The 25,131-nt window shown below is 33.8% G+C and overlaps 1 protein-coding gene and 1 pseudogene across 3 annotated transcripts; both read right to left on the bottom strand.

The window, feature by feature from the left end:
* Positions 1-81: 81 nt before the first annotated feature.
* Positions 82-25,131, bottom strand: LOC125841597 (putative disease resistance protein RGA1). Of its 3 annotated transcripts, none has more exons than XM_049520748.1 (3): positions 24,466-25,131; positions 21,654-24,090; positions 82-226 (listed from the first exon to the last, which is right to left on the bottom strand). In XM_049520748.1, exons 1-3 carry the CDS (start codon positions 24,890-24,892, stop codon positions 112-114), a joined length of 2,979 nt encoding a protein of 992 aa, XP_049376705.1. In that variant the 5' UTR covers positions 24,893-25,131; the 3' UTR covers positions 82-111. The 3 variants fall into 3 exon arrangements, with proteins under 3 accessions (XP_049376705.1, XP_049376707.1, XP_049376706.1); XM_049520750.1 differs by lacking the exon at positions 82-226 and adding an exon at positions 7,283-7,554 and having other exon boundaries at positions 21,757-24,090; XM_049520749.1 differs by lacking the exon at positions 82-226 and adding an exon at positions 7,283-8,103 and having other exon boundaries at positions 22,300-24,090.
* The window catches only part of LOC125841628 (disease resistance protein RGA2-like), a 34,634-nt pseudogene continuing 16,706 nt past the window's right edge, over positions 7,204-25,131 (bottom strand).

Here is a 25,131-nt window from a genome sequence, read left to right as displayed (position 1 = left end):
GCAGGAAAAAGAAAACATAAATTAATTTTTTTTCTTTCCAAAGTGATAATCAACATCATGTTAGCCAACATTATATATCCAATAAAACAGTAGAGTGAATGGATTTTACATTTACAAAGCACATAATTCAAACAGATGGTCCATTTGCAGATTAGGAATGTGAGCAATTTTGTGCCAGTCTTCTCCTATTCCCTTCTCACACCGCTTTGCCAGTGTTGGACATCTCCTAACTTTTAAACTTGTGAGGGCTGTTGTGCTGTATAAATTTTAGCATCTCACAGTCATAAACAAATAACTCTGTGAGTGAAGTCAAACCTTTCATGCCTTCCTCTCTAGTGCGCTACAGCTATGAATTTCCAGTCTTTTCAAAGCATTGAGACAAGCCAGGCTGCTAGGCAGCTCTTTGAGATTGTAAAAGAGAGATTTTAAAGTATTTGAGATTTGCAAAGCTTTTGAAAATCTCTTCCGGGAGCAAAGTAGCTTCATTGTTATGGCTAATATGGAGGGAAGTAAGAGTCCTGAAATTATAAGAAGAAAGGGTTGTAGAAACGAACATATGGCAATAAAAAATCGTNAATTTTAGCATCTCACAGTCATAAACAAATAACTCTGTGAGTGAAGTCAAACCTTTCATGCCTTCCTCTGGGAGACTCTCTAGTGCGCTACAGCTATGAATTTCCAGTCTTTTCAAAGCATTGAGACAAGCCAGGCTGCTAGGCAGCTCTTTGAGATTGTAAAAGAGAGATTTTAAAGTATTTGAGATTTTGCAAAGCTTTTGAAAATCTCTTCCGGGAGCGAAGTAGCTTCATTGTTATGGCTAATATGGAGGGAAGTAAGAGTCCTAAAATTATAAGAAGAAAGGATTGTAGAAACAAACATATGGCAATAAAAAATCGTCATCTGTTCAAGCACAGGGAATTGTTCTTCTCCTTTCTTTTTCAGATTATGAAATTCGCCTATAAAAAGTCTTCTAACCTTCTTCTTGTAGGGAATCCAGAATGAACATCAATATCCACTTCTTCAACATACTCTGCAGACTAACTCTAGACAAGGCAGCTCCCCAAAGAGTGGTAAGCATGAACAGTTTTCACAACCTCTAATTGTAATAGAGGCAACATTTCTCAAAACTGAGTGATTCATTGGAAACCTCTGAAGCCAATGATTTCAGATTGGGGTGTGGTTTGAGGGCTTCAAGCACTTTAACTTCTTTTGATTCATATCTATGCGGTCCTTTCCAACTCCAATTCATGATTAAACAGTGCAGATTCCCCTTTGCAGATAAATTGGCTTCATTATCATTCTTCACTCTCTCAAGATGTGTGATAGAGATTTACGTCTCGTAGTTCACCAAGTTGACAACTTTTCTTCTGAATTCCTACCGCAAATCCACTTAGAGTCTTGAGTCATGTCAAAGATCCTTATCTTTGGCGGCATAGAATTCAATTTATCGCAACCATGAAGTAAAAGATTTCGGAGACTACCAAGTTTACTTGTTTGTTTTGGCAAACAACAAAGTGAATCAAGAGTCTGCAGATTTTGAAGCTTGCATAACTGTTTTGGAAGACTACGAATGCTAGAATTTTCAGACAAGTCCAGGCATCTTAAATGTAATAGATCTCCAATGGAAGAGGGTAACTGCTCAAACTCTAAGTGACTTAGATTAAGCACCTTCAATGAGACAAACCTGGTGAAGAGAGAAGGAGAGCACCAATTGCCTTTATCAACCTCTTCTCATTAAAATCTTCCGAGACCTTCTAGACAAGGAAGCTCACCAAAGGGTGGTAAGAAGGAGCAATTTTCGCAACCGTTAATTAGAATAGAGAAAATATAAGGGTTGAAAGGGAATTCTAGTACGAAGTTAAAAGTTGAAAGTTTCTCCACTGATGATTAAGTTTTCATACAAGTTCATGTAAGGGTCAAATTCATATAAGAATTCAATTATTCGAGCATGGGGATTTTGTTTTGTTTTTCAATCCAATAACTAACTATTTGGTTTTGATTTCAAACATTCTTTTGGCGCACAAGGGCATCTCTTTTATTGTGGGGTAATCTTTCAGCTCTGGCTACAAGATTTTTCATTAAAAAAAAAGGTATTTTTTTAGGCATAATACATAAATATGTTCTTTAAACTTGGTCTCATTTTATATTTATGTCTTCCAACTTTGAGTGTGTACAAGTAGACACTTTAACTTATATAAAGTAACAAATAAACACGTGCGTCCTATGTGGCATCCTACATAGTGTCCTATATACATTATGCCATATAGGACTCATGTGTCTACTTGTTCAACTTTATACAAGTTCAATGACTATTTTTGCACATCTAAAATTGAAAGACATAAATATAAAATGAAGTAAAGTTAAACGACATATTTATATATTATGCCGCTTTTTTATCTTGTCAATCTCAAACTTTTATATATTGATTTGCGAAATTTATGGGGGCAATTATTATTCTCGTCTCTTTTACTATATTTTTTTTTGCAATAATACTTGACTAAAGAGTCTCTTTTTATCTTTTCCTTTTTTCCTCCTTTGTTTTGATTTTATGTACCCGTTCGGATTAACTTATTTTAAGTATTTTTAAATAAAAATAGCTTTCAAACACTTTTAAATTAGTTGAGTAAGATAAAAAAGTGTTTTTTAAAACTTGTTTTTCCAAAGTAGCCTCAAACTCTCTTCTCTTTCTTTCCGTGACAACAAGTACTCACTTATAAAAACCTACCTATTTGAGACATGTAACCCTATATATATATATCCTAGTTCTGAAACACGTGCAACCCGTGCTAATTAGTACAAATATTTTTAAAAATATAAGTGTGTGATGTGTAAAATATAAGCTCGAATCAATGAGTGGTGAGCATGTTCAACTGAATATCATTGGAAGACACATCATACTAAAAAATTGTTATCAAGTGAATTTCAAAAGTAATACTCTAACGACTTCAAATATGCAATTCTTATAATATATCAAGTATTCAACTTGATAACAGTTCTTTTTTTAATATGTCACAATACATAATTTAAATGTCGGCACTATGGTTGCAAAATATTTTATGTCTTGAGGTTTCAACCTTCTTTTTAAGGAACAGTAGCCTCCACCTTTTAACAAACGCATACATATCAAGAAGCTGTTGTCGAAGGGGAGTAGTGTTTTGTAATAGTTGTAGAGAAATTCGACCAACATATGCCTTCCTTAGGATGATTAGTAAATCATTATCAATTTCATAGTGTACACCTACAAAAAAATATACTATTTATTTGTTATAAACATAATCGTGGAAGTATATAAATGACATATATAAATCATAATTACATGTATATGTTTATTTTATCATCTTTGGCTCATTCAAAATTTTTAATTTTTCATCTGTAAATTTTGACAAAAAAAAATTGTTAATTTATATACATATAATTGTAATATGAAATACAACACAATCATTTGTGAGATAGTAGCAGTATGATATTGTCATACTTCATAAAAAATACAACACTCTATTACATCAGGAAAAATAATAAAAATGTGAATATGCTGGAAGGAATAGAAAACAATATAATTATTACTAATTCACTATTGAACCAAAAATTATATATTGCAAAAAATAAGTGCATATAAAATATTAAAAAAAGAAAGAAAAAGATAACCTTGAATTTGTATATATACATACTTATTAGCCGACCTAAAACACAAATGAATTGCGTATATGAAAAATTGAAATCATCAAATAAAAGTTCAATGAAACAAAAGTATTCTCAATCGATAAATAAATAGAAAACAAAAGTATTACTCTATCTGTACATAAGTTTACCACCATTCATATAATTAAACATCAAATCAACAAATCAAGATTTTATAAAACAAAAGCATTTTCATCCAAAAAAAAAAAAAAAGAACAAGGAAAAGTATTACTCTACCATAGTTAAATTCAACTTCAACTGTTCATAAAATTAGATACACACTGAATATGGGATTAAGATATAAATAGGAGATATTAGGAGAGGTGAAAAGACTTATAGCAACTAATTTGAAATATAATATTAAATGTAAAATTATGTTCTTTTGGATTCTTAAATATAGAACATAAATAAGAAAAATAAAAAGAAATCAAAAAGTAAAAAGCTTGTAACTAATTTGATATTATACTGTTTAATGAGGAATTATGTCTTGATTTATTAACGTGAAGAGAATATGAGCAGATTTGGATGAGTAGTGCAAATGTGCAACTATTTAATATTTTAAATAATTAAATATATAATATCATAAGAGCAAAATGGTAATCCAACTTTGAAGATAAGACCTTCCCACGTTCTGATCCATTTAGATTGGATTAGATTCATATTTTACTTTTTCTATTATTTTTTAAACTTTTTTTTATTAAATGTCTTTGCTAGAAAAAAGTTTTTATACATATAACACACCAACTTATATTAATGATTAGTTATATAATTAATACATTAATCAACGTAATCTGCACATTGATCAATGTAGAAAGCTCAAAAGTTTTATGAAGGCTGAAAAATGAGAATATAACTTCTTAATTAATTCCCAAACAAACTTTATAACTTATTGGAAGATGCACATTTATTATATTGTATTTATATTTGATATGATTGTTGTTTAGTATTTTAATTAATTAAATATTAAATATTTTATAATATTTTAATTTAATAAAGGGATAAAATTGTAATTCAATTTTTGCAATTTGAACCTTCCCACTTTTAGTAATATATATATATATATATAGTTTCTGGGAACGCGCTATGCGCGTGTAACCCGTATTAAAAATGAAGTGATGTGACTCCTCTCAATGGCCAAGAATCCTATTTATCTTTTTGTGGTTTTTCTTTTGACATTTTTTCTAATTTTTTTCAATTGTTTTATTTTATAACATTATCTTCTTAATTCATACCTCTTCAATTACATAAATTTAAATATCAATTAATTTAGTAATATAATAACTCCAAATCTTTCATATTCATAACCTTCAAAATCATTTAATATTCAGATTTAATAACTCCTTAAAATGACACTTAAAAAAACCTATTTGAGACATGTATAATAATTACCACAATAATATTGCAATAATAGGAATAATTGTATTAGTGTTGTAAATAATTATTCAACTCTTGGTTTTTTCTACATCTTCAACGTTGCATACACGTATTCTTTTTTAAAAATTATTTCTTCGTCACTATTTGATAATCTCTATTAAATTATGTGTTTAATTTTTATTTTTTTTTATTGTAAAGTAAAACCTCAATGGCATTGTCTCACTATAGCAACTTAATTCTCTCTTCTCGCAATGCATGCTATAAGAATGAAAGTTTAAATATAACTTTTTAATATTAATGAATTTTATGCGACACAAATATGTAGTAAATGAATGCCAGTACGAGCATTGAATATCAAAAAAAGAAATCTCTAACTTTTGAATTTCATTCACAAATATATTCGAATATAGTTCATGTACTTTTTTTCTCACCATTATTTAGCAAAAATATATTTTGATTTGTTTATTTTTTATTATAGAATCATTTATACAAAAAAAAAAAAAGACACATGAGATTGTAACTTAACCGAAACTCTTCATATCAATTTTTATGTTTTCGTCTTTTTTATCAACAATTTCAAATTAAAAATGCAACATGAGATTTTTTTTAATAGCAATTTTTCTGAATAGATAATATCAGAATCATCACTTAATTTGTATTTCTCTCTTTTATTGTATCATTTATTAATTATTTAAAAATATATTTAATATCTTTTTATACCCGTGCGAAGCACGAATAAGTACACTAGTTAGGTATATATCAGCAAAAATGTCGAGGTAGTTGGTGATACTTCAAGGAAAGTTGCGCACCTAATAATTTAAATATGACATGTTTCCATTTTTTATTAATAAAAGATTTATCTTGGTAATTTGTATGCATATTAATGGAAACTGCTAGCTAGTTTCACATGTCCTTTCTTGTGGGGTTGGTTTGTCTTCATCTCCGTCAGAGGAAAGCTTAAAAATACACACATTTCCTTTCAACAAGGACAAAAGAACTTCATTTTATTTTTTCGGTCATGATTCTTTATATACTATTTTCTGGGTACATGCTTAGCGCGTGTATTCCATATTATTTGTACATCATCATATTATATTAAAAGTGGGAAGATTTTATGGTCAAAGTTGGATTACGAATATGCCCTTCACTAATTTTTTTAATTAAAAAAATACATTTTACTAACTTCTAAAATCAAATTAATAATGACAATTAAACTAGACCAAATGCATGATTAGATGTTACAACTTATTATTTCCACTTTTTAATGAGTTTTAATTGTTAACCCTTATAGATTAAAGCTCATGAAATATTGAATAATTCTTTTATCTTTTAAGCAAATATTATGTTAAGAACATTTAAGTGAAAAAAATATAAATATAAATTCTATAAACATAATAAATAAATAAAGTTAGAATAAAAAAAATAGAAGAGTGGTAGACGTAAAGCCATAGTAAATGAAAAGGCAAACCAATTGACTTCTCTCATTTCTATATTCATTTGAATTGATTATGGAATAATGACTCTTCTTTTCAGTTTTCAATAAATTCTTAGCAGGTTCTTATGTTCTTCATTCTTCATCTATTAGTGAAAAATTAGGAGGAAAATTTATTAACAATTATTTGGTTCCGTTTTGTCAACACAACAATATTCATCTATAAATTAGGTATTTATCTTTTTTTTTTTCTCTATTATATTTGCATTTTTTTACAACTTTTGAGGTATACAGTTTAGAATTTAACATAAAAGGTCAATCCACTACAGTTTTGCGTTTATCATCATATAATTCTTATGTATAAATTTTATATGGTAGTAGAGGTCAAAACGTGCAACGCACGTTCTCAGGACTAGTATCTTAATAAATACAAGACACTGTTGAATAAAATCAAAATTCACACTATCCAATTTTTACAAAATGCCATATATATAATTTATAATTAAGAAAAAAACTTGAAATTCCGACTTAAGCCATGATACACAAATCACTTTTATCTCAAAATTTAATTTATGGCTTGTTTACTTGTGCAAGCAATAAAAACTTGAAATTCTTTAATAAACTGTCAAAATCATCTCCAACATGTTAATAAATCACAACATAAGTAATAATGTAATATAAATATTATATTGACGTTATTAAACTATGAGAAGATACAGTTAGCTATAAGACTAATTCTGAATCTTAATATGAAAAAATTCAAATATTTATTGTTACAGACCCAAGAAAAATCAAGTATAATACAAATAGATCTTACAAATAGTTGATTTGCATCCAAAAGAAAATCAGAAAATTACATCTAATTAGGAATAAGACTTAACTGATAAACACATGAGGAATGTGAGCAATTTTGTACCAGTCTTCTCCTATTCCCTTCTCACATCGCTTGGCCAGTGTTGAACATCCCATAACTGATAAATTTGTGAGGGCTGTTAGGTGCTGCAATCCCTCCGGTAAACACTGTAGCATCTCACAGTGTACTATGGATAACTGTGTGAGTGAAGTTAAACCTCTCACCCCTTCCTCGGGGAGACTCTCTAGTGCATCACACCGAATAATATCCAGATGCTTCAAAGCATTGAGACTAGCCAGGCTGGTAGGCAGCTCTTTGAGATTCTTGAACTTAGAGATATTCAAGTATTTGAGATTTGCAAGGCATGTGAACATCTCTTCTGGGAGTGAAGTATCTTCTTCGTTATAGCTAATTTGGAGGGAAGTAAGAGCCCTGAGATTAGATATGGAACTGAAACCTATTGCATCTGACTTGTCCCCACGAACTACCAATTTCTTGACAGAAGAAAGGGTCGGAATAACAAAAATAGGGCACCAACGAATCTCCATCTCTTCAAGCACAGGGAATTGCTCTTCTCCTTCCTGTTTCAGCAATCCTTTCAGATTATCAAAATCGGATATAATAAGTTTTCTCAGAGATGGAAACCTTCTTCTTGTAGGGAATCCAGAATCAACATACTCCAATTCCGCAGACCCACTCCATAATTCTAGACTTTCTAGACAAGGCAGCTCACCAAAGGGTGGTAAGCATGAGCAGTTTTTGCAATCTCTGATTTCAATAGAGACAACATTTTTCAAAACTGAGTGATTCATCCAGTCTAGGAGACGGATTCCTCTGAAGTCAATGATTGTTAAACAAGTCAGATTGGAGTGTGGTTTGAGGGCTTCAAGCAATTCAACTTCTTCTGATTCATATCTACGTGGACGTTCATCTTCATCCCATCTCATGCTTAAAGAATGCAGATTTTCTTTTGTAGATAAATTGGCTTCTTTTGCATCCATATCATTCTTCACTCTCTCAAGATGCGTTATTGAAATTGAGCCATAGAGATTCAGGTTTCGTAATTCACCAATTTGAGAACTTTTCTTCCTTCCCACTGCAAAGCAACCAAGAGTCTTAAGGCATGTCAAAGATCCTATCCTTGGTGGCATACAAGTCAATCTATAGCAACCATCAAGTAAAAGATTTCGGAGACTACCAAGTTTACTTGTTTGTTTTGGCAAACAACAAAGTGACAAGCAGTCATGTAGATCAAGAGTTTACAGATTTTGAAGCTTGCATAACTGCTTTGGAAGACTACGAATTTTACAATTTTCAGACAAGTTTAGGTATCTTAAATGTACTAGATCTCCAATGGAAGACGGTAACTGCTTAGGTCCTATGTAAGTTAGATTAAGCACCCTCAACGAGACAAACTTTTGCAAGTGAGAACGAGAGTAAGAAGACACCACTTTTGCGAAACCAATCGACATCATATGTGGGTAACCTTTTATATTTATTTGGCGGATATTGCTGCTTGATGTGTTTGCTGAAAACAGAGATGTTGCCAAATCATGGATGAGATCATGCATCTTGAAATAAGTATTACCATATCTAACTTCAATCTCTTGGAAAAAAGACCTCAAGTATAATTCATTCCATGCTTCATTACCCACTGTTGGAGAATAAAGAAAGAAGAAACAACGTATAAGAAGATAGAAGAAGAGTTGCAGAGAACTTTCACGTTATATTTCTAATATTAATAACGAAAATACATAAGACACTTTAAATAGGAATTAAGACTCAACCACCTAAGAGAAACATGACCCACTAACTTAACCACAACCTTATCCACTAAGCTAAATATTAGCAACTAACAGGAGATATGCTTTGACTGAACTAGGACTCCTAACAAACGTGTTACTCTGCCAACTAAATAGGAACCTCTAATTACTTTTGATCAATATTCAACACTCCCCCTTGATTCAAAATTACAAACTCCAAGTTTCTGCCGGAACTGATCATGCTTGGCTTGTGGGAGTGCCTTGGTGAGAACATCTGCAATTTGATCCCTTGTACCGCAAAACTTCAACTCTACATCACCTCTTGCTGTGTGGTCACGAATGAAATGATAACGGATGTCTATGTGCTTTGTTCTGCTGTGAAAAGCCGGATTCTTTGTCATTGCAATTGTTGCCTTGTTATCGCAAAATATTTTTATCGCACCCTCTTGCCGATAGAAAACATCAACTAACATTCTTCGTAACCATAAGGCTTGACAAGCTGCTGAAGTTACAGCAATATATTCTGCTTCCGATGATGATAATGCAACCACATCCTGCTTCTTTGAGCTCCAAGAGATCGCTCCAGATCCTAAATTGAACACATTTCCAGAAGTACTCTTTCTGTTATCTATACTTCCTGCCCAATCACTATCACTGTATCCTGTCAAGCTGAAATCAGCATCTTTGGAGTACCAAATCCCGAAGTCAACTGTCCCAGCAACATAACGCAAAACTCTTTTGGCAGCACCAAGATGTTGCTTGGTAGGACTATGCATATATCTAGACAACATACTAACAGAAAACATAATATCAGGACGAGTATGTGTTAGGTAGTTCAAACCTCCAATCAAGCTTCTATAGTGACTAGGATCAGCGAGATCTGTGCCATCTTCAAGCTGAAATTTTTCATTTGCATTCATGGGTGTGGCAGCCGCTTTACAATTATGCATACNATTTCCACTTTTTAATGAGTTTTAATTGTTAACCCTTATAGATTAAAGCTCATGAAATATTGAATAATTCTTTTATCTTTTAAGCAAATATTATGTTAAGAACATTTAAGTGAAAAAAATATAAATATAAATTCTATAAACATAATAAATAAATAAAGTTAGAATAAAAAAAATAGAAGAGTGGTAGACGTAAAGCCATAGTAAATGAAAAGGCAAACCAATTGACTTCTCTCATTTCTATATTCATTTGAATTGATTATGGAATAATGACTCTTCTTTTCAGTTTTCAATAAATTCTTAGCAGGTTCTTATGTTCTTCATTCTTCATCTATTAGTGAAAAATTAGGAGGAAAATTTATTAACAATTATTTGGTTCCGTTTTGTCAACACAACAATATTCATCTATAAATTAGGTATTTATCTTTTTTTTTTTCTCTATTATATTTGCATTTTTTTACAACTTTTGAGGTATACAGTTTAGAATTTAACATAAAAGGTCAATCCACTACAGTTTTGCGTTTATCATCATATAATTCTTATGTATAAATTTTATATGGTAGTAGAGGTCAAAACGTGCAACGCACGTTCTCAGGACTAGTATCTTAATAAATACAAGACACTGTTGAATAAAATCAAAATTCACACTATCCAATTTTTACAAAATGCCATATATATAATTTATAATTAAGAAAAAAACTTGAAATTCCGACTTAAGCCATGATACACAAATCACTTTTATCTCAAAATTTAATTTATGGCTTGTTTACTTGTGCAAACAATAAAACTTGAAATTCTTTAATAAACTGTCAAAATCATCTCCAACATGTTGATAAATCACAACATAAGTAATAATGTAATATAAATATTATATTGACATTATTAAACTATGAGAAGATACTGTTGACACCTAATTTTGACCCTTCCCGATAATAATTAATCATCGAGCTTCTTAAATTCCAAACGATTTGAAATAATTGACCTTATAAAATTCAAAATATTTTCAAGTTAGTTTTATGTGATTTTGTCACTTTTTGGAACTTTCAAATAATATATGCATATATATATATATATATATATATATATATATATATATATATACATATATTATATTATTAATTACATATATATTATATTATTAATTACATATTTTATAAATATTTGAAAATCATCTCAAAAATATTTTGTATAATTAAATATTTGGTTAATTAGTTTAGTTGTATAATAGTTTACACTTTTAAATCATTCGGTTTATGATTAATTTAATTATTTCATTTCATTAAGTTTAAGAAACTCCTTAATTAATTTTAGATTTTAGTTGAATTTGCAAATTAAATTAAATTCGACTATATTGTGAATTCTATGGCTACAATTGCAATTCATTTAGCCATTTTATATTTGCAAATCTAACCCTTCTATTACAAATTTTCACTACCATTTTGCCCCACCCTTAAACCCATTTGAAACAAAATTTTGGGCCAAAATTCATTCCAAACCAGCCCAAGTCAGCAGCCAACCCATCCAATTACCCCCAGCCCACCCTTAATCAACCGACCCGGCCCAACCCGTTCTATCAATACAATACCCAGTGACCCAAATCTAATCCCACGGAAATAACCCAGAATATTCCCAGATTTTTCCTCCAACATTCAGGCGTTAACAGTAACGATTCCAACGCCAAATTCGACGTCAACTACACAGCGAGGACGCAGCGTCCTCTCCAACGACTCCAATAATTTTTCACGGTGTGAAGACGCAGATGAACGGAAAAGCAGGGAGAAACAGTAAGAGCAGTCCAACGTACACTGTGATTTTTTGTCTCCTTATTCACGTCCCTCTCAATCCGTGCGGCACGCGTTTCTCCCCTTTCCTCTTCCGGAATGGGTTGAAATCTCAATAAAAGGGTGTTTAGCCGGAATGGTGAAAGAATTTTGAATTTGAATTTCGAACTGGGCCTTGGTTTGTGGGATTTTTTGCCCATTTCCCCCATTTTCCGAACCCGAATTTCCCTCCTATATATGGTAGTATTTATTCACTGTTGGGGGGGGGGGGGGGGGGGGGGGGGGGGGGGGGGGGGGGGGGCTGGAGAGCGGAAAATAGAGAGTAACTTATTGATTCTAGTTTCGAAAAGGCTAGTCGTCCGTTCGTGTTCGTAACTTCCGCTCGTATCTTCATTCGTGGTTTTTCTTTCGTGGTAGAAGGACTGTTCTGCTCGTTGCTATCCCAAATCGCTGCCCGGAAAAAGGTAAAAATCTATAATCTCAGTTTCTTCTGTTCAAATCTTTAGCTACCTGCACTCTCTGCTAATGGATTCAACCGAGGCTTCCCATTTTAGGTTGAAATGTTGTCGTTGACTGTCCACGGAGGCGTAGATATGTATATTTTATGTCGTGTCCCCTTGCTTTGATTACTGTTCATCTTTTGAGGTGCTGGAAACGCCGAATCTTTTCAAAGAAAAAATTAGTTCCTTGTTTTGTCGTTCGTCTAAATGGTGCCTCTGGAGTCGACCAAGGCTTGGTCTTTTGTTGTTGGTGTTGTTTTCACAAGAGCATATTCATGAGCTATTTGATTTGGGGATTTTATGTCGTTATTCAAGTTTACTCGTAGCCGATTTGCCTGGTCTTAGTTGTTGTTTGAGTCTTTCGGATGAGTATGTTGTTTCGAAACTTGTATCCATATTCTATTCCACCGTCATAACTTAATGTCCTTATGGTCTTTGCTCGGTTTCAATCGGAAAAGGAAGCATGTTGCGGTTTATGTCTAAAGTTTAGTACCCCTGTTGCTTTTCTATAGAAATAAGCGCTATAAAATCTGGATCTTCCTTTCCCTGTTTAGCCAAGTTTAGAAGAATAACTTTATCCTTGGTGTCTTTGTACCAACCTTAGAATTGCTTTGAGATTTGATTTGTTGTGATTCATCTGGGTACATTACTTGCTTATTTAAATTGAAAGCTCACAAATGGCCTCACTTCTTCCTCTTTGACTCTATAGTTATTGTGATCTTGTAGGCAAAAAATGAATAGCTAATTTACAGCCTTCTGACTGTTTTAGAAGCTAAAGTATTGTTTCTCTATACATTTGTTTATTATAGTTTATGCCTATTGTTTCAGCCGTTTGTTAAGATAAGTGCAAATGATTGATTAATCGCAGTTTGACATTATTTGGTATGCACATTTTCATATCTTACTCTTATCTTTTGTTAAGGATATGTTAAATTACCTATGTTTCTTGTTTTTCATGCCAGTGTGCAAATTTGATTGAGATATTCGAATAATTGGGCATGATTTTAGTTGACATTTGTTCACCTTTCTTTGCTGTTAGATATTTACTAATGGATTTTGAGGCTATCGCTTGATGAATGCTAATTTCTATTCTCATTTTTTTGCTACATGTGAAATCCGTTCAAGTTCACCGTGAACTCCTATTTCCTTATATTGCATTTCGTGAGAGCCGTAAAGGCTCAAATTCCTCCACCATCGAATCAGCCATCTAAAAATTGATGAACAGGTCTCGAAGTTGAAAGAAAAGCGGAATATGTCGGGAGTTGAAGAGATCGGGCCAAAAACCCACCTTTTTTTTAAGAAGTTGTATTTTGTTATTTTGGGCCTAAGCTCTCGTCAGCTTACTATTATTATTTTGTTAGAAGTTTAGGACAGGTGAAAATGGGCCTAAAGCCCAAAAGAAAAAATGTTTCTTTTATGTTAGTTTAGGACAGGTGCAACTCAAATGGGCCGAAGGCCCAAAATGAAAATGAGCCCAAATACTGATCCAGGCGGACAAAAACCAGATTTGGGTCCAATCCTCTTTCCCTCTTTACTTTGCCGTGTTTGTTTTGCCTGCTAGTATTTGCTATTAATCTTAGGGTCGAAAAGTTCAAATCCCCGAGAAACGCTCATTTCGTTTTAACAATGTAACTAAACCGGTCATCTCTTAACAAGACTTAAATAAATAATTTTGTAAGATAGTTCACTTAGATAATATTTAAATATTTTCCCTTTGACCCTTTAAAATAGTTCTAATTACAAAACAACTCAATTTTGCAATTTAAGTTAAAGTTAAATCATTTTAGCCGAGTAAATTAATTGTCGGATAATCGCATTAGCGGATATTCTAGGTGCCTTAAAAACCTTCCTAGAATACTAATAAGAACTTCGAACCCCTTTTAATTTTTCATTAGATTCTCTGTTTTAGTCTTTTGAAAACAACAGTTTTCTTGATTTTTCTTAAAAATTAAGTGGCGACTCTTAAACCAGTCCAAAATATATTTTTAAATAAAACAGAATGGCGACGTCTGCTGAGGATTTGAATGGTTCTAACCTTAAGATTAATTATTTGTCTGAAAGAGGCTGAAACCCCTAGACACCTTCTTTTTCATTGTGAGGTGGCCTCAAAATTATGGAGCATGTTTTTTTGTCTCTCTGGCATCAATTGGACCACACCCCTCACTGTTAAGGATGCATATGAGAGTTGGAGTCTATGGAAAGTTGACAAAGCCATCAAGAAGATCTGGATTATTATACCTGCTTGTATTTTTTGGTGTATTTGGTTAGAGAGGAGCAAGACATGTTTTGATGGAGAGTCAACTGCTTTAGGCATTTTGAAGACTAGGTGCACTGAAAATTTATTTAGTTGGACCAACTTATATCCTGCTGTTAATGCAAAACAACTTCAGGATTTTACTAACTCATTAGTTCTGGCTTAGATAGTTTGTATAGTTAGCCAGAGATTTTTTTGTAAGCTCAAATGCCATATCTTGTAAATTTTGCATCTTCTTGATGCTGTTATTAATACCACTTATCTTATATTAAAAAAAAGATTAATTATTTGGCTATGTGTTTAACTGCTTACTTGTTTAAATTATCGTATCTTATATTAATTGTGGCATTCATGGCACCCGATTCCGCCAAATGACAAATAGATTGCATTGGGAAAAGGCGGTAACGTGGTTTACCACAGCTGTCCTTAAGAAAAAACACAAGTTGAACTCTTTGGAAGTGATAAACGAATAGTTGGCTTGTGGTCATCCAACGTCGTTTATTAGACTTCACCCCGTTGTTTGTCCGACTCGGATAGCCGTCATTTCTAAACCAATTCTAGTCAACCTAGAGTAGATCGAAACCAAATCCAAATCTAAGCATTAGCCTAAGACGGCTTAATACCCAAGGCGTATTAAGTCCATTAGTAAAATCGCCAAAAATCATGTCCAAGGTCCACGACCTAGCTACATATCATATTATTTGACATTTGGAAGATGTATGTGTGAAAACCTTATTGTTGCCTATGTGGGGGAGGGAATCTTAATCGTGCTTTATTTTGTAGGTATGGATCGATTTTCTAAATTCGACATGGTAGTGAAAGCCCCGGTTCTACTCAAGATGTGGTACAACGACCTCACTGTGGTTCACAAAAGGGTTCTCAACAAATATATAGGAGCCCTAACAAAACTCATCAACATGGTTGGGTGGTCCGAACTGATTGTAGTCCTCGCAGGCTATTGGGACAACGAGAAAATGGTGTTCCGATTTGGAACCATGGAAATCACCCCGACAATTGAGGAAATTCAAGACGGAATAGACACAGTCGGTACAGGGCTTGAAGGAAGAGTGAGAAAATGGGAAAACATCCTAATCCTTAACAAGCCTACCTTCGAGGATATTGTAAATTGGCTCGGATTAAGAAATGATTGTGTCTACTGGGCCGAGGGTTCTAGAGTTTCTTTTATGGATCTCTATGTCAGATTCGAGCATGCGAGCTTCTATACGAATTACAACCAAGAGTTTAGGGTCACTTTCAGAGAATAGGACGAGATCAGACCTGTAGCATTTACTATCGCACTATTAGGCACCATGGTTTTCCCACACGGCCCGAGCCTCAGTATCAACACCCGGGTGATAATGCTTGCGCACACTCTGTTCCACGGGCATCTGAACCAAGGGCAAGTAAAGTATTATCCTATCGCACCTGTCATCCTTTCCGACATGTATCGTGCTTTGGGAAAATGTAAGGAAGGACATCACTACTTTCAGGGTTGCAATCTCCTCCTCCAATAGTGGATAAGAGTCACTTGGTGAAGAGACACAGAACTCAAAGACTCCATACCCTCGATAAGCATAATGCTCTTAAGGGTTTGAATAATATGCTATTTTGGACGGATTTAGAAAATAGGAAGACTAGAGGAAGATGGGCTCAGATTTTCTCCGAGCTGAGAGAAGAAGATATTCAGTGGATGTTCGATAGCTTCATCTCAAAGGATGTCATAGTACGGGGCCATAGACAACTCGTGCTTTCTCTACCAGGTATTCGGGGTATCCGCCCGTATGCACCCATCCGGGTCCTGAGGCAGTTTGGGAGAAGACAAACTACGCCCCAAAATGCATACTACCGTATTTATGTGTTCGACATTGGGGACGATAGAGTACATGAGTCTTCAGAGATGCTGAGAGAATGGAAAAAAACAGTACGAATGGATGACAAAACCATTGCCGTGGACCGGTTTAATGCCGGGTACGATGAAACCTACAAAGTTTGGTTGAAAAAGGATATACAAGGTATCTCCTTCCCAGTCCCAAACATTTATCGTAGTGTGGAGGACAAAGAGTCCAAAGCTTTGATAGATTAAGAGAGGTAAAAAGAGAAGCTCAGGAAATGTACAATGAATTTCTTCGAAAGCAAGAGGAGGATAAATATGCCTTCGAGAGTGTAACTCAAGAATTAGAAAGCTTGAGAAGCGATCTAGGAGAGCTCAACTTATGGATTGGAGATAAGAAAAGTGGGATGTGTCTTGAAGACTGGGAAGAGAAAGGCCGCCGGAACGAAGGATACTTGCTAATGATTCAATACAGGCTTCAGCATCTCATGGCACAGAACAAGAGGAGCAGATCAGAAGCAGGACCATCAGGGACCTCCTAGTGGATTTCACCCCTGCGTGGGCTTTTCTATGTGTATTTGTTGTTATTTGCCCCTGCGTTGGCTTGCCTTTATTGTATTTTTGTACTTTCTACAAATGACTCCTGCGTGGGCCTTTTCTTTGTGTTTTTTCGTTTATTCCCTACTTCCCCTGCTTATTTTCGCTTCTTGAACATCATTTTATATGCGAAATTTGCTTTGGGGTAACAAAATGGTTCAATTCTACACATACATCTTTCAAATACGCTAGGCCTACCCTTGGCACAAAAGGGCCCCCTACTTGTTTAGGACACGCGATATATACTTTTGTACTTTAACTGTTTATGTGATATTGCTGCTTCGAATGAGGATATTTTTAGCCCACTCATTTTCAAAAATTTTCTAAAAAGTTCCCCAATACCAAATACAAGACACTACCAAATGTCCGACCAAAATTTCATGAGTCTTAAGTTTCTCAACCGGAAATAAAATCCTACTACCAAATCCTAAAATATTACTCTATCATCTCAGAAAATGTGAAATTGCTGCTAAGATGGAAAAGGGCAAGGGTGTCGACATAGAGCTAACTAAGGAGGATTTGAGGATGGAATTGCAGCGGCTCAGGCGAGAGATCCAAGAAACCAGCGAGAGATCCAAGAAACCAGAGAAAAGAGAATAGAAGTGGAGTTTGCCACCGCGATCTCTCTGAGAAAATGCCTTTGATGGGTACACAAATCTCAAACCTAATTTTATAGATTGTTGAGAGCGGTTAGAGCTAGATTTCCTCAATCGTTTCTATAGCACGAGACATGTCGTTTGTATGATTGAACTTACAAAGGCTCATCAAGGTGAAATTGAACTAGTTGTTGACTTTATCCGCTGGAAAGGTCCGAGTCTCAACTGCAAAGATCGCCTTAGTGAAACTTCTAGCATTGAAATGTGCATCCAAGACATGGATTGGGGTCTTAACTACATTTTGCACGGATTAATGTCCAATACATTAGAAAAGTTGGCAACTCGTGCACATGACATGGAATTAAACATGACTTTAAGAGAAGATCAACAATCTCTTGTCTATGGACCTCATGAAGATAAAGCTATAGAAGAACTCCAAAGTGGGGGCAAGTCTGCGTCTGAAGATGACTTTAAAGAGTCAATGTATATCTAAATGCTCCTTAACACACGAGGTTAAACTGCAAGTTACAATGCTCCTTAACACATGAGCTTAAAATGCAAGTTACAATGCTTCTCATCGCACTAGCCTAAACTGCAAGTTATAATGTTCCTAGACGCATGAGGCTAAACTGCATATCACAAAGCACTAGCCTAAAATGCAAGTTATAATGCTCCTAGACGTATGAGGCTAAACTGCATATCATAAAGCTCTTCAAATTTGAGCTAAATCTTCAAGTTGAAATGCTCATCAGAACATGAGCCTAAGCTATATATCATAAAAATCATTAAATTTGAGCAAAATCTTCAAGATGAAATGCTTCTCGAAACACGAGCTTAAACTGTATGTCACAAAGTTCTTCAAATTTGAGTTATATCTTCAAATTGAAATGCTCCTTGAGATACGAGCCTAAACTGTATATCATAAAACTCTTTAAATTTGAGCTAAATCTTCAAGTTAAAATGCTTCTTGAACACGAGCCTAAACTATATATCATAAAGCTCTTTAAATTTGAGCTAAATCTTCAAGTCAAAATGCTCCTTAAGGTACGAGTCTAAACTACATGTCACTCTTGGCCCGCAAGAGTATAAATTGTGTACGATACAAAAAAACACTCTTTCAGAACTACGTTGTGACTTCATTCTCTTCACTGAGGTACGTAGGAGCTTAGAATCATATTCTAAGTACAACTGCATGAGTGTCAGAAAACCACATGTTCCCACTTGATCTGTCACATGAAAGTTAAAGCTATGAATAATCTTTCATCAAATGTAGTCATTTAAAAGTTATCAAATATAAATTTATAAAATGATTCGAATTATATTAAATTCATGAATATATTAGTCCAAATAAATATTATGGATTAATATAATTAATTTAATCATTTAAATCCAATAAATATGAATTTAATTAAAGCCCACTCCATAAAGACCATATGCCACGTCACTTAAATCTGATTGGCTGAAGGGAATCCTCTTCTAAACACAGCTCCTCTATTTTAAAACTATAAATAGAGGTCCTCATAATTCAGAAAAAGAACTAAGACTTCTAACAAGAAGCTAGAGAAAACTCGTGGATTAAAAGCCGCAGATTTATCTACAGGTTCAAGAGTACAGGAATTGAAGCGTTTAAGTTTCAAGAACGATCAAGATCAAGACCGCCGGATTCAAGATCAAGCTCGAATCCCTTGGATTCAACTACAAGTCAAGATCAAGAACGATCACGATCAAGACCACCGGATTCAAGATCAAGCTCGAAGCCCTTGGATTCAACTAGAAGTCAAGATCAAGATAAAATTCAAGTTGAAGAACAATCAAGATCAAGACCGTTGATTCAAGATCAAGCTCGAAGCCCTTGGATTCAACTAGAAGTCAAGATCAAGATAAAGTTCAAGTTCAAGAACGATCAAGATCAAGACCACCAGATTCAAGATCAAGCTCGAAGCCCTTGAGATCAACTAGAAGTCAATATCAAGATAAAGTTCAAGTTCAAGATAATTCAAGATCAAGCTCAAGATCAAGATAAAGTTCAAGATCAAGATAATTCAAGATCAAGCTCAAGAGCCCTTGAATTATATCCGAAAAGACGAATTCAGAGGAATCATAGAGATTGTAACACTCGCACTTTAAATCAATAAAACGATTGTTGCATAATTTTTCCGTTCTTGATTATTGTTTTCTCGACGCGAATTTTATTGTCTATACATACCTCTTCGATTACATAAATTTAAATATTAATTAATTTAGTAATATCTATAACTCCTAACTTTTCATATTCATAACCTTCAAATTATTTAATATTCAAATTTATTAATCCTTGAAGTGACACTTATAAAAACCTAGTTGAGACATGTATAATAATTACCAAAATAATATTGCAATAATAGGAATAATTGTATTAGTGTTTTAAGAAATTATTCAACTCTTGGTCTTTTTCTACATCTTCACCGTTGCATACACGTATTCTTTTTTTTTTTTTAATTATTTCTTCGTCACTATTTGATCATCTTTATTCGATTAAATTATGCGTTTTATTTTATTTTATTTTTTTATAAAGTAAAACCTCAACGGCATTGTCTCAATATATCAACTTAATTCTCTCTTCGCGCAATGCATGCTATAAGAATGAAAGTTTAAATATAACTTTTTAATATTAATGAATTTTATGCGACACAAATATGTAGCAAATGAATGCCAGTACGAGCATCGAATATCGAAAAAAAATTCTCTAACTTTTGAATTTCGTGCACAAATATGTTCGAATATAATTCAGGTATTTTTTTCTCACCATTATTTAGTACAAAAAGATATTTTGATTTGTTTATTCTTTATTGTTGAATCATTTATACGATCAAAGACACATAATTTACGATAGAATAGATTTAGTATTGTTGGTTGAACCAATAATATTGCTATAAGAATCATTTGATTTAGTATGACACTATGATAATTTGATTGTTACTTAACCGAAGCTCTTCATATCAATTTTTATGTTTTCGTCTTTTTTATCAACAATTTTAAATTGAAAATGCAACATGAGATTTTTTTTAGCAATTTTTCTGAATAGATAATATCAGAATCATAATTTAATTTGTATTTCTCTCTTTTATTGTATAATTTATTAATTATTTTAAACTATATTTAATAACTTTTTATACCCGCACGAAGCACGGGCCACTACATGCACTAGTTAGATATATATCAGCAAAGACGTTGAGGTAGTTGGTGATACTTCAGTAAGGAAAGTTGCATACCTAATAATTTAAATATGAAACGTTTCCATTTTTTTTTATTAGTAAAAGATTTAACTTGGTAATTGGTATGCATATTCATGAAAACTGCTAGCGAGTTTCACATCTGTCTTTTCTTGTGGGGTAGGTTTGTCTTCATCTCTGTCAGAGGAGAGCTTAAAAACACACACATTTCCTTTCAACATTAACTGAAGAACTTCATTTTATTTTTTCGGACATGATTTATTTTATACTAGTTTCTGAGTATGCACCTTGTGCGTGTATCTCATATTATTTGTATATATTTTTTAAAATACAAGACACTGTTGAATAAAATCAAAATCCACACTATCTAATTTTTACAAAATGCCATTTATATAACTTGAGAAAAAACTTAAAATTCCGGCTTAAGTCATGATACACTTTTATCTCAAAATTTAATTTATGGCTTGTTACTTGTGCAAACAATAAAAACTTGAAATTCTTTAATGAACTGTCAAAATCATCTCCAACATGTTGATAAATCACAAGATAAGTAATGTAATATAAATATCATATTGATGTTATTAAACTATGAGAAGATACAGTTAGCTATAAGACTAATTCTGAATTTTAATATGAAAAATTTCAAATATTTATCGTTACAGACCCAAGAAAAATCAAGTACAATTAGTTGATTTGTTTCCAAAAGAAAATCAGAAAATTACATCCAATTAGGAATAAGACTTAACGGATAAACACATTAGGAATGTGAGCAATTTTGTACCAGTCTTCTCCTATTCGCTTCTCACATCGCTTGGCCAGTGTTCGACAATACGTAACTGATAAATTTGTGAGGGCTGTTAGGTGCTGCAATCCCTCCGGTAAACATTGTAGCATCTTACAGTATGATATGGATAACTGTGTGAGTGAAGTTAAACCTTTCACCCCTTCCTCGGGGAGACTCTCTAGTGCACGACAAAATTCAATTTCCAGATGCTTCAAAGCATTGAGACTAGCCAGGCTGATAGGCAGCTCTTTAAGATTGAAGCAGAAAGAGATTTGCAAGTATTTGAGATTCGCAAGGCTTTTGAACATCTCTTCTGGGAGTGAAGCTTCATAGTTATTGCAAATGTAGAGGGAAGTAAGAGCCCTGAGATTAGATATGGAACTGAAACCTATTGCATCTGCCTCCCCAAAAATTTCCAATTTCCTGACAGAAGAAAGGGTCGGACAAACAAACATAGGGCAATTATCAATATTCATCTCTTCAAGCACAGGGAATTGCTCTTCTCCTTCCTTTTTCAGCAATCCTTTCAGATTATCAAATTTGCCTATAATAAGTTTTCTCAGAGATGGAAACCTTCTTCTTGTAGGGAATCCAGAATAAACATACTCCAATTCCGCAGACCCGTTCTGTAACTCTAGACTTTTTAGACAAGGCAGCTCACCAAAGGGTGGTAAGCATGAGCAGTTTTTGCAACCCCTGATTTCAATAGAGACAACATTTTTCAAAACTGAGTGATTCATCCAGTCTGGGAGACTGATTCCTCTGAAGCCACTGATTGTTAAACAAGTCAGATTGGAGTGTGGTTTGAGGGCTTCAAGCACTTCAACTTCTTCTGATTCATATCCTTGTGGACGTTCATCGCCATCCCATCTCATGCTTAAAGAATGCAGATTTTCTTTTGCAGATAAATTGGCTTCTTTTGCATCCATATCATTCTTCACTCTCTCAAGATGCGTGATTTCAATTGAACCGTAGAGATTCAGGTTTCGTAATTCACCAAGTTGAGAACTTTTCTTCCTTCCCACTACAAAGCAACCAAGAGTCTTAAGGCATGTCAAAGATCCTATCCTTGGTGGCATAGAATTCAATTCATTGTGATCATCAAGTAAAAGATTTCGGAGACTACCAAGTTTACTTGTTTCTTTTGGGAAACAAGAAAGTGACCAGCAGTCATGTAGATCAAGAGTCTGCAGATTTTGAAGCTTGCATAACTGCTTTGGAAGACTACTAATTCTATCATTGCTAGACAGGTTCAAGTATCTTAAATGTACTAGATCTCCAATGGAAGACGGTAACTGCTTCGGTCCTATGTAAGTTAGATTAAGCACCCTCAGCGAGACAAACTTTTGCAAGTGAGAACGAGAGTAAGAAGACACCACTTTTGCGAAACCAATCGACATCATATGTGGGTAACCTTTTACATTTATTTCACGGATATGGTTGCTTGATGCGCTTGCCGTAAACAGAGATGTAGCCAGATCATGGATGAGATCATGCATCTTGAAATAAGTTTTACCAGATTTAACTTCAATCTCTTGGAAGAAAGACCTCAAGTATAATTCATTCCATACTTCATTACCTACATCCTCTAGCTCCAAGTTTCCTTTCGATAAAAGAAAACCATGTGCCATCCAGAGAGAGATTAGATTTTCCTTTTCCATTTCGGTATCCTTTGGGAGTACTGCACAATATGCAAAGCATTGTCTCAAATCAAGTGGAAGGTGATGGTAACTAAGTCTCAGGGCAGGCAGAATAGAACTTTCTTCTTGAGGCAATTTCCAAATTTCACTATCTCTCACATGTTCCCACTGTCTTTCTTCTCTCTTGAAGCGCAAAATACCTCCAAGAGTTTTAGCTGCTAGAGGCACACCACCACATTTTTTCACAATCTCCTTTCCGATAGCCACAAGATTAAGATTTATTTCTTCTTGGTGCCCAAATGCACGTTGCATGAACAACAACCAACAATCTTCTTGAGACAAATTTGACAATTCATATGGTTGCAATGTTCCCATAATTGATCCAACCTTTTCAAGACGAGTAGTGGTTAGAACAAAAGCACCACTTGCTCCAACCTTCAAGACTTGTCTTAACTTAGCCCACTTATCTTGATCTTCATTCCAAACATCATCTAAGACGAGCAAATATTTTTTTCCATTCAGCAAGTCCTGAAGCTTCTTTTGAAGTGGAGCCAAGTCCATGTCACCAAGTGACTTTTCTTCAATAGATTCTACAATTTCCTTTATCAACCTCTTCTCATTAAAATCTTCCGAGACACAAATCCATATTTTGGGATGGAAATGCTCAATTACTCTCTGATCATTGAAGACCATTTGTGCAAGTGTCGTCTTTCCTAGTCCCCCCATACCAAGTATTGGGAGGACTGAAAGTGTTTGGGCATCGCTAACATTGTTTATTAGGATTTTCACTATCTCATCCTTTTCTTTGTCTCTTCCATAAACTTGTGGTTCATTTAAAACAAAACCTGGTCCAAGAATTTTGCACAATAAAGAGAAGCTTGAGAAGCAGCAGACATATTTCAAATTAAAAAAATGCACTTTTTTGAATTCACATTATTATCGTTGTTAATTTATAAGTTCTAAATCTGGCTTTATCCTGTCATTTAGACTTCGGGGCCTATGAGTAAGCTATGGATTTATCTGAGGTTATATATATATGTTAAAAACTTCACTATACAGATTTAGATAATAGATTTTGAACCCAATTAATAAATCCAAATCTGGATCCACTTATCTACTTAGACTTGAGACGAACATTTAGATTAGACAAAATCCCAAGAACACACATGAATTTGATGATATAAAGCTGTTTTTTTAGAAAAATATTTAAAGATGAGTACCTGTTTGGCGTGTAGCAACTTGTCTCTCTATAGTCCTTTCATCCAAATGAAACTTAATTCGTTCCGCTGCAATATCATCTAGTTTCTCCATAATGTTTTTCATCCTTTTCCCAACCTTGTGACGGAAAGCGATAACGTTTGGATGATAACACCCATATTTCTTCTTCTGTCTAATTAGTGCCTCAGTTTTACATTCATCCAAGATGTCATCAGCTTCATATGCAGCAGAATTGAGTTTCTGCAACCAATTTTCTATTGCCTTGTCCTTCAATTGCTTCTTCTGAGCATCTTCTAGCACAGCTTGGATTGTAGTAAACGTGCTTTTAAGCTTTTCGAACTCTTCCTTAAAACCAAGAATCAATCCAAGTTCCCCTTGGATGAAACAAGTCAGATTGTCTAACAGAACTTGAAGGAAAGCTTCAGCCATCTATGTGGAGGGAGTGTAGATTGGTGGAATTGTTGTAAGCAATAAATCTATAAAGTAAGATCGATGTAATATGGACAGCTGACTGTAAGAAGCACAAAGCTTGACTTGATGGAGTTGTTATAATTACAAACTCAATTATTCCACAATATCTCTCAATTATTATTAGGTGGAATTATAGGCAGAGCCGGCCCTGGTTAACGATTTAAAATTCGATAACCATTAACCAATAAACTGAATCA

This window comes from Solanum stenotomum, chromosome 10, assembly GCF_019186545.1.
Source record: "Solanum stenotomum isolate F172 chromosome 10, ASM1918654v1, whole genome shotgun sequence".
NCBI classification, from domain to species: domain Eukaryota; kingdom Viridiplantae; phylum Streptophyta; class Magnoliopsida; order Solanales; family Solanaceae; genus Solanum; species Solanum stenotomum.
This window is presented reverse-complemented; position numbering and strand designations above follow the sequence as displayed.

What these genes read in the sequence shown, in the direction of transcription:
- LOC125841597 (XM_049520748.1), bottom strand. Translation starts at nt 24,892, where the DNA reads ATGGCTGAAGCTTTCCTTCAAGTTCTGTTAGACAATCTGACTTGTTTC. An exon ending in AGTTGCTACACGCCAAACAG is followed by an intron (nt 24,091 to 24,465) that starts GTACTCATCTTT and finishes TTCTTGGACCAG; the next exon opens with GTTTTGTTTTAAATGAACCA. An exon ending in CTCACAAATTTATCAGTTAC is followed by an intron (nt 227 to 21,653) that starts GTATTGTCGAAC and finishes TTTAAAAGTTAG; the next exon opens with GAGATGTCCAACACTGGCAA.